Below are 9534 nucleotides of genomic sequence, written 5' to 3' on the forward strand. Positions count from 1 at the left end.
CTTGAAAGAGTTATACATTTTCTCTTAAATATCTCAGAAAGTATTAGGCAAATCAAAAAATGTTTCGGACAAAAGTTGTTCATTAGTAGAACAAGATAGTATAATAAACAATAGGGGGTTCCATTTTAAAAAATTGGATAGTCATTTGACTATCCAAGGTCAAGTCAATGGCACCGCCTTATGTGCCCCTTCGAACCAAACAACTTTTGTTTGAAACGTTTTTCCGTACCGTTCATATTTTTGGAGATATCTGCGTGGTTCATTTAAAATGAGACGCCCTGTACACAATCACTATTTCAAAAAGTAGCGATCTGGCTGATTCGCTGCGCCATTTTGGTGGCGCGCGACGCGCCTTGAACTCGTGATTGGTTAATTTTTCCGTACAGGTGGCCCGCAACTTTCGGGTGTAAACAATGGACGACATAACCTGCACGCGCTCGCGAATGTTGTCATGTGCTATCGACGATGATTCCTGAAAGGATGCTAGTATTTCGGAAGCATCGCGTGACCACGGGCTACGTAATACACTCTGAAAACTCGCCGCGAGAAAACTGAAGTGGAACGTCGACGAGTGAACGGGTATAAAGAGGGAAAAGAGCTGCGCTCTGACACTTGTACCGCACCGGTCCCGGGTGGAAACTTTCACGAGAGAAGAGGAATAAAAGTAGAGGACACTTTTATTTATTACCGCAATATCGAATGTCAACGAAGATGCCAGTTTATCAAGAAGCCGAAGTAATTATTTTTGTTTTGTTACTAATATCGATAAATAGACAATCGTTCTCGCATAAGGTTACAAGGACCTTCCGTTTACACTTGTTTTGCAACGCGATACATACAAAACCATAAGGAATATAAGAAAGCAAATCTGGGTGACCTTTAACTAACTCATGCCTTCTACTTCTTAGGCCTGGTTTCACCAAACGTCGCTTAACTTTAATCTTAGCTCAGTTTACGTTTGTCTCTTGCTGAGGTAACAGTCGGAAAGAGACAAACGACGAATTAAACTAAGCTTGAAGTTCGAACGTCGGTGAAACCGGGTCAGTAGCGACATGATTATCGTATAGAAAGAATATCTGGAAGATTCATTTTGATATTAGAGGCTTTTGTGGCGGATACCAATGTCAAAACTGAAAGATGAAATTTATGTAAGTTTTCCATTTGATTTCAACAATTTGCTTTTTCATTTTACTTCAATGAGATATTTGCATTCGAAATAGAATGGAAAACCTGTGCGGCTCCAGCCTGGAAGCCAAACCAGTATTTTTACTTACAGTCACATTTTTGTTTGCTTACAAGTGCTGGACAAGCACTCATAGTAACCGACGTTTCAGCAAATCCAAGCACAGACGATTATTGTTATTCATCCGGGCTCTATGTACCTTCGCATGGGCCGCGCTTCGGACTTGAAACCCGTTACGTTGCTGCACGCCGTCGCGAGGAGACGTTTACCAAATGGCACGAAATACAAGGACAGCCTCTTACCGCCAACCGTGACACTGGTGAGTGCTGGAGTAAACGTGCAGTCGGATCTTATTGTTATCATGTTTCTGCGTCTCACTGTCTCTGGCAGACGAAGGAGCTGACACAAGCGATGGAGGAGTCCCGGCTGCAGGTATCCCACACTCTTCAGTCCTGCTTGCAGTCGGACGGTAACCGTAGATACGCTACGCCTCCGCAGCAGATAGCCGCTTTCAATCGCAGATCAAGCCCGGAGCTCTCCTCTCCCGGCAACATGAAGTGGACGACGACCGATCGTGACATAGTTGTCGGTGACGATATCTTGTCGTTAGATCCGGAGGAGGAGTGCAATTTTAATGTCCATTTTCCGTATAGAAGGGGGGAGCTTAATATACATTCGAGTCCAGGCGGTAGCATAATGGCTGTCGTGGCGGATTTAAAAACCATCTGGGAATATGTGCTGGCTGAGAAGCTGGATATTCCCCTCAAAGATTTGAAGCACTATCGCGCGGTGCTCGTTATACCCGACATTTATCATCGGCCGTATCTAAAGGAATTGATGACCCTTTTACTGGACGAAATTGGTTTTGGACGCTGTATTCTATTGCAAGTTAGTTTGCCCATAATGCAATCACATTCTCCTCTCGGGGATGAGAATTCTTGTTCCTTGTGACGAAACGTTTCACTACTCGTGTAATAGTTTAAGCAACTTGAAGTTCAGACTGCCTTTGTTATCGATAGGATCATGTAGGCGCGATGTTTGGAGCGGGTCTGGGTTACGCGTGTATAGTAGACATCGGGGCGCAGAAGGTGTCGGTGTCGTGCGTGGAGGATGCGATCTCTCACAAGGACACGCGCGTGCGTATGGATTATGGCGGCGCGGATGTCACGCAGACGTTTCTCTGGCTCTTGCAAAAATCCGCATTTCCGTATAAATCGTGCGATCCCACCAACAAGTTGGACGTGCTGCTCTTGGAGCAGTTGAAGATAGACTTTTGCCACGTGGATCTGAATGTGTGCGGCTCGCAGGAGAAAACGTTCGTTGTCAGGAAGCCGAAACAACAAACGAGAACGTATACCTTGCAGGTGTTGTACCCCCTTTTTAAATTTATTCTTTAAAAAATAAAGACTAGCTTCATCCATAATATCAGACTTTGCTGAAACTTGTTTAAGGTCGGCGATGAATGCTTAATAGCACCTTTGAGCTTATTTCAACCTGAGCTGTTCAGAATCACTGGTACGCATAATGTTCACGTCCAGAAACGATCGTTAGGAGACCCGGAAGATCCTTACGATGAGAATTATCTGAGAGAGACAAGTGTAAGTAACCACTGTTTCTCGAGCTCGACCGACGTCTCCGTTGTGCTCAAATTCGACTCTGCTGTCTTTTCAGAGACGTGGGATGAAAGAAACTCTGGATCATTCGTCAGAAATGCAGGAGGAGGCTGCTGCTGCACCCGCAGCCGTGGGCGACGACGAAGTTGTAGTCGACGCTGTCGGTGATCCTGTACCTAGTTTGTCAAATCGCGATTTGGAAGCTCCCCGAGATTTCGTGATCCCGCAACAACTGTTGGGTCTTGACCAAGCGATATTACAGAGCATCGAGCGATGCTGTAAGCAAAGATATTCGTTCAACTGTAGACCTTTTAATTAAACATAAGCGTTAATCTCATTTCTTTGTAACAGCCAACGAAGATCTCAAAAGGAAAATGTACAGTTGCGTGTTAGTCGTGGGTTCGGGCTTGAAATTTAAAGGTATCGGCATGTGGCTTCGCAATCGAATATCTCTTCAAACTCCTTACATGTACAGGCCCGGTAAGTATTTCTTTCAAGGAGCTCCTGACTAATCAGTTGCAACCATCTTGCATTGCGAAGAACGGAAAATTATTGCGCAACATTTTGCTTCTGTAGAACAACTAGATATTATAACACAGCCGAAGGATATGGATCCCGGTATGACGACGTGGAAAGGAGCGGGGATTCTAAGCTGTTTGGAGTCTGCTCAGGAATTGTGGATCACTCGCACCGAATGGCATCGCTGGGGCATTAGAATATTGAGGGAAAGATCTCCTTTCTTGTGGTAGAAAAGATTTTATATTACTTTAAGCAATCATATTTACAAACAAGCGTTTTTCTATTTCTGACTTGTCCATCGGTTATTTTATACTGCGCCGCACTGTTGTAGAGGACGAGATTGTAAAATATTAGCTAATTATCGGACACTATAATAACTCGGTCATTCTGACTTTATTCTTGTCGTTAGGGTGGTATTGTATTAAATCAGCTTCCAGTAGGAAATTTATGTAACTAACAACGTCCGGCGTGACGTCTACGTAGACGTTATCCCCTCCTTTCGTATAAGCTGACGTTAGCGTCTGTAATTGTAATTTCGTATAATTAACTTTGTACAAAAAAAAATATACGGCGATATATAAAAATGATCATACCGCTAAGAACTCTTTCAAGCCTTCGTTGTTCGGAAAAATGGTATCCACCACGTTGTGCTGTGAAAAAACGCCAAGTTTCTCAACTATCAGTATTTTGTCTCGCGCTTCATTTTAAAAATTACGTGACTTCCTTGCGATCGTGCACGGGTCGCAAGTTTAGGCGATTTTTGGCGACTGTTTGGTGCATATACCAAGGAACGTACACTCAGCGTCGTGAGTGCTCTTACACCTGAAGGAGGACGCTGAAGAGATATCCAATAGAAAATTTACTTTAATAAAATGAATTGTCCCGCCGGAATATATTGAAATTAACGGCTATTTTCAGGTGTAATAGCATTCATGACGCCGAGTGTACACTCCGGTATACTCTGGTACATGTACCAATGCGGCATTACTGGGCATTACTAGGAATTACTAAGCATGTTTTGGGCATTAGGCCTTGCTGGGGAATTGTAAAGATAAAACAAGATAATGTAATGCCCACTGGGCATTAGTAGGCATTGGTGTACATGATTTTGACCAGCGGTTTACCCCTCGTAAAATACATACCAGATCATTCTTCACTTGCTGAAATAGCTTCTTCGTCAGGATGGTCTCCTTCTTGTACGTTATGTTTGCGAAGGTCTCCGTGATATCCAGATTAGCTTGCCGCATTTCATCCAGTCCCTTCTTCTTGCTTCTCAAACTAGAAGAAGCACAATGGAGATAAGGAAACGGCAGAAGGGAATCGACGTGGATAACGGCGACTCTACTATTACTGTACTCACTACACGACGTCTTCCTGGATGCTGGAGAGACTCCGTTGCAGATTGTCGAGGACCTCCTGCATCTCGCGTATCCCCGCTTCCATCTCGGTCATCACTTCCACGCGCAGGTCGGACGTTCTCGGAATCGGATAGTCTTCCGGCTGCACCTGCAGCACCTCCTTTCGCAGGCTCTCGTGCAATCTGTCCTGCTTCACCTTCACGTCCTCCAGCGAGCTGGACGGTTTCAGCGTGAAGACCTCGTTGTTCGATATCTTGTTTATCAGATCGTCGATAATTCTCTCCTGTTCCGCCTTTTTCTCCCGCAGTGCCCCGAGAGCGTCGTCCAGCGTGTATTCCATGTTCTCGTCAACGTCCATGTTTTGTAATCAAGGTTTCGACGGACGCGATGAAGCATGCAGGTCAAGCTGGTAAAAGAACAAGTGGTCCCTTCTAGCCAGGTGTTTTTATCTTAAGCCTGATCTACAATGTGCCTTTTTCGATTAGAAACCTTCTATTTTGTATAAAGGCTATTCTACAATTGCGTAAACGTGGTTGTTAGCGGTTGTACAGTGTTGTAAAACACAGTTTTAAACTAGCATTTCCAATTGTAAAGCCTGTTGTAAAAGATGGCTGAACTTGATCTTTCACGACTACAACAATGTAGGACGTAAAAGCTAACTAATCATTCATTTCAATTACATTACGACGTATCTCACTCTATTGTATATTACTTTGATGTACAACACTTATTACTACTTCTACAACCCTACAACTACGTTTACGCAATTGTAGAATGGCCTTAAGAAAGTCGCTACGCTTATACCTCGCGTGAGATGCTACTGTCCCTTGATCAATGCACTTAAAGGCCCGGTCTACAATGAGTTGTTAGAACTATAGGTATGTCGGTTCTTTTTCTTCCACCCAGAAAGGAGAGGAATCAACGTACAGTGCCGGCTTCTGACTGACAACTCGTTGTAGACCGGGTCTAAAGTATGTATTTGTCGACAAAGTACGATTTTACTATGTACAACTTAAAACTTTTGAACGTACTTATTAGCTGTAAAATAGAATCTTTCTCTGCACAAAGGGCACACCGTAGAGCAGGCCTTACGCAGTTCTCAGCAAGTAACGATACATACCAGGAACCTTTTTTTTTTTTTTGGATTCTCCCTCTGCGGGACATACCAGGAACCGACGGCGCTTGAAGGTTATACCGCGTTGAAGCTGTAATGTCCCATCGCTCTCCGCCACGTTGGAAGTACGTTGGAAATTAAATTGGAGGTAAAAGAGAACAGCAGCGTCGCCATACACGCAAGTAGAATAAATAAGTTAAGTGTTTACATACATAAAGTGACGCCTGTCGCGCGCGTACACCGCTTTATGGGTTATAAAACCAACTTATCGGCGAGCGTGCGCATTCTCTCCTCGAATTGATCTCGAAGATATCGAAGACCTCGTGCGGCAAGAGCGCGAAATTCCGAATTCAGAACCGCTAATTCGAAAAAGTCTACAGATTGCATTTAGAAGCGTGGAGCTTCTCTACATTCTCAATCGATGTATATAACTTTATTAAAAATTCCTTACATTCGTTTACAGACCGAAGGAAGGACATTGCAATTTCATTGTTACAAACTCTCGTGACTTCACGCAAATATTATTGCTCAGATTGTTCGTACAAAATTGTGTATAACAACTGCGATAATTACACAATATCAATTCATTATAATACATAATGATTTATAAAAATGCAAATTTTATTCGGCCACAGCTGGCCACATTTGTTAATTTCTCTGCCAATGCAGAAAAGTTATTGCGAAAAATATTACCTCAGTCAGGGTTTGAACCTGGACCTCCCTACACTCTAGGCTGTGGTCGAATAAAATTTGGAACTTTAGTGTTACACTGGCAATTTGAAGAAACCAATCTTTAACAATAATTTATATCTAAGAATTATTGCACCTTCGTCGTAGTTTAGAGAAAAGAATATTTGAAGAATCAGCTTGGAAGAACCGCAATTTCCTCCAAATATATCCAAAATCTCTTCATACGCGTGATACGCGTTGCAGAGCAATCCTCTTATGTTATAGATGTTCTCGAAGCTTTCTGGTTGCACATTGTACGCCGAATCGACTGCTTTAGCCCAGATTTCAACCTCTTTTGAATTCTTGCTCACAGGAAGTTCCACGTTCCACAACGTCCAACTCCAGTATCGGCCTTGCTTCGCCTCAAGATCTTCCGTCAAATCTGCCGTGTGCCAGGTCTTGCCTTTGTAAACAGCGAAAAGAAATGTTAACGATGGATCGTTAAAAGGAAGCAAAATAATCGACTCGACATTTCGACATCAATCGACGAGTCATTTCTCGCTGGGTTGCCTTTCTCACCTTTATCATTAGTGACGTCGATACGGATTATCTTCCGGCCACCACCGGACCACGCGTAGCCTAAAATGGCAATTTTATTTTACAAACATTAACGAAATTTATACGACGCTTGTCGCAAAATAATGAAGCCGATTCGTGTTGCAATTCGGTGCCACGTGATCGCTCCATGTGCGATTTTACCTTTCACTTGAATTTTCCCATTCTTGATTTCGACCACATCCGAATTTTGCGGGTCGCATATCGCCGATATTACAGGCATTTCTTGTATCGCGGGCGATTTACTGAAGTCCACGTTGTCCCAATCTGTGCTTGGAGAGAAACCCTTGTAATCGCCCTGTTGCCACTGCGACGGACTCTCTTCCTTCGATACGATAATTTTACCTGAAAGTATAGCTTAATATAAGCGCAAATTCAGTGATTATGCGCAATCGGGCTCTTGAGAGTTTTCCATACTCAGCCATTTCACGTTCCTAGCGCCCACGACACCAGGCACGATTACCCTAATCGGAAATCCGTGATCTTTGCTCAACGGTTCACCGTTCATTTCATACGCCAGGATCACGTCCGCTCTCGGGTCCATTGCTTTACAGATAGGAATGCTTGCTCCATACGGCATACCAGCTGGATCTAGATCGTATCCCTCAAACTGACAAAAATAATAAAAACTTTTCTCAGTGCCTTTCCGATGTGAATGATAAATTACTTGCTGCGATAGTTTATTAATTGTGCACAATATTAAAGGTATGAAATATTTAGACATTAACACCCTGTCACGGCTCTTAGTCCTCCACTCCTTCAAATTTGTGTTTATCACATTTGAGCCATACAAATTTTATTAAAGAATTACTATTACTGGGAGGTTTAAATATAGTATACTTATATGTAAAATGAGGCTACTTTTATCGCGGAAAATACCTGAACGTGATCAAAGGCATCTTCATCGATTCCTAAATCTTTCAATACGTCGCACAATAGTACCACCCGTCCAGGTCGCATTTCCAACAGCGCCAACGTTCCAGTTAATGCCTTTCAATTTCTTTACCTGTAATCAAAATTAAACGCCACGTATCTGCCATTAATTTCAGCGAATTTGAGCGGCAATTCCTTATTCTTCGACGGATCTACCTTGGACATTTCCGAGCGCCTGTTTCCGCCGCACATTACAGCCGCTGTTATCGTCCTCTTCTTATACTTTGTTATCGCTTCGAAGTCGAGCGTCTTTTTGGTCGTCCCTTCTATCGCCAATTCTAGCGTGTAATCCTTCAAGTCTATCTGAGGAACGGGCAAGTGATTTCTCACATAAAAGAAGTCACTGAAAAACAGCAGGGCGTAAATATCCGCGGGACCAAATTGAAACATGTCAAGTTCTCTATTACAAGACAGGCTTCTAATGTGAGACAGCAGGTTTTCAACGCCCAAATTCAATCGCAAATCTTTTGACGATTACCACAATCCACCAATGAAAGGGCAATAAATTCATGGTGGAATCAACAGACGACGCCTATTAATTTAGCAGAAACCCGGCTACCTCATAATAGGGGACTTTCCTCTCTCATAAAACGAAAGACAAGCAATTTAAATAATGTACACTCACGCCGGCGTGAGAAAACTCTCGGTCAACAGCGGCGATGCCGGTTCCGCGCAGAAGGGCTTGTGGCCGTTGATCGTCAGGGCCTTGTGCCTGGCGGGCTCGTTCGCGTACGGATCGTACGAGTCGCTTGTATTAGACTCGGCGTCCGCCGCCGATATATTTCCGATCCTCATGGACTCCAGCAGCTCGCGAATTTCCGGCGTGTTGTGATTCGCGAAGATGCTCCAGAACGGATCGATGGATCCCCCGGCGGCCATCAGGATCTTGGACGGGCCACCCCCAGATGCTTCTCGACGAAATCCGTTATGTCGTACACGCCCTGGCCGAAGGTGACCCAGATGCGCTTCTCTTTGCTGTCGTGCCTGCCCACCTCCTCCAAGGTGTAGGTCTTCATGTCCTTTCGCAATTCACCACAGTGTACGCTCGGCTCGGCCGCGCTGAGAGCATAGACGCTTTGTCTCTTGTGTTTGAAAACGTAGTAAGATATACCTAAGGCGGCGAAGATCATGCACGTCGTGTACAACACAGCGGGATCCCTGCTGGCATTGCCGGCAGGCATTGTACCTTCTCACCGCCACCTGCAGCAGCGGTACCTGCGACCTGGAACGAATTGGCGGCGCGTGAAACTCGCAGAAATCATCCGTACGCGCCGCAAAGGGTGGAATAGTTAATTTAATATTTTTAAGAGGGCGAAACCAGTACATCTAGATTGTATACCTCTGTCTCATTCCGCGTAATATCTTCGAGCGTAAACTCATAGTGTTGACGTTGCGAACGGACTGTTCGCAGTGTTCACTCTTCTTTCGCCGCGGGGGCCAACGGCGTAACCGCGAAACGTAAACCGGTATCAACCGGTGAAACGACGTCTCAATAATATCATGGAGAGGAGATAAGCTCAGCTGCGAGGG

General features: G+C 44.3%; 2 protein-coding genes and 1 pseudogene across 4 annotated transcripts; 1 reads left to right on the top strand and 2 right to left on the bottom strand.

Moving 5' to 3' along the window:
- The first annotated feature begins 383 nt into the window (after nt 1-383).
- LOC105569423 (actin-related protein 8) lies at nt 384-3560 on the top strand. 2 transcript variants are annotated; one of them, XM_012025882.1, is made up of 8 exons: nt 384-735; nt 1335-1502; nt 1574-2071; nt 2203-2547; nt 2635-2781; nt 2855-3074; nt 3148-3276; nt 3373-3560. In XM_012025882.1, exons 1-8 carry the CDS (start codon nt 700-702, stop codon nt 3543-3545), a joined length of 1716 nt encoding a protein of 571 aa, XP_011881272.1. In that variant the 5' UTR covers nt 384-699; the 3' UTR covers nt 3546-3560. The 2 variants fall into 2 exon arrangements, with proteins under 2 accessions (XP_011881272.1, XP_011881273.1); XM_012025883.1 differs by having other exon boundaries at nt 387-735; nt 1300-1502.
- LOC105569422 lies at nt 3534-6439 on the bottom strand. Of its 2 annotated transcripts, none has more exons than XM_012025879.1 (5): nt 5840-6439; nt 4676-5079; nt 4458-4593; nt 3909-3965; nt 3534-3836 (listed from the first exon to the last, which is right to left on the bottom strand). In XM_012025879.1, the coding sequence occupies exons 2-5, from the start codon at nt 5029-5031 to the stop codon at nt 3684-3686; spliced, it is 702 nt and encodes a 233-aa protein (XP_011881269.1). In that variant the 5' UTR covers nt 5032-5079; nt 5840-6439; the 3' UTR covers nt 3534-3683. The 2 variants fall into 2 exon arrangements, with proteins under 2 accessions (XP_011881269.1, XP_011881270.1); XM_012025880.1 differs by having other exon boundaries at nt 5794-6439.
- Nucleotides 6440-6531: 92 nt separating this feature from the next.
- Nucleotides 6532-9525, bottom strand: LOC105569424 (annotated as a pseudogene).
- Nucleotides 9526-9534: the final 9 nt, after the last annotated feature.

Source organism: Vollenhovia emeryi, unplaced genomic scaffold, assembly GCF_000949405.1.
Source record: "Vollenhovia emeryi isolate VEMERY1.0 unplaced genomic scaffold, V.emery_V1.0 DF939124.1, whole genome shotgun sequence".
NCBI lineage: Eukaryota > Metazoa > Arthropoda > Insecta > Hymenoptera > Formicidae > Vollenhovia > Vollenhovia emeryi.

What these genes read in the sequence shown, in the direction of transcription:
- LOC105569423 (XM_012025882.1), top strand. Translation starts at nt 700, where the DNA reads ATGTCAACGAAGATGCCAGTTTATCAAGAAGCCGAA. An exon ending in GACGCTGTATTCTATTGCAA is followed by an intron (nt 2,072 to 2,202) that starts GTTAGTTTGCCC and finishes TGTTATCGATAG; the next exon opens with GATCATGTAGGCGCGATGTT. An exon ending in ATTATCTGAGAGAGACAAGT is followed by an intron (nt 2,782 to 2,854) that starts GTAAGTAACCAC and finishes CTGTCTTTTCAG; the next exon opens with AGACGTGGGATGAAAGAAAC.
- LOC105569422 (XM_012025879.1), bottom strand. Translation starts at nt 5,031, where the DNA reads ATGGACGTTGACGAGAACATGGAATACACGCTGGACGACGCTCTCGGG. An exon ending in ATCCAGGAAGACGTCGTGTA is followed by an intron (nt 4,594 to 4,675) that starts GTGAGTACAGTA and finishes TGCTTCTTCTAG; the next exon opens with TTTGAGAAGCAAGAAGAAGG. An exon ending in AGCAAGTGAAGAATGATCTG is followed by an intron (nt 3,966 to 4,457) that starts GTATGTATTTTA and finishes GTTTTTTCACAG; the next exon opens with CACAACGTGGTGGATACCAT.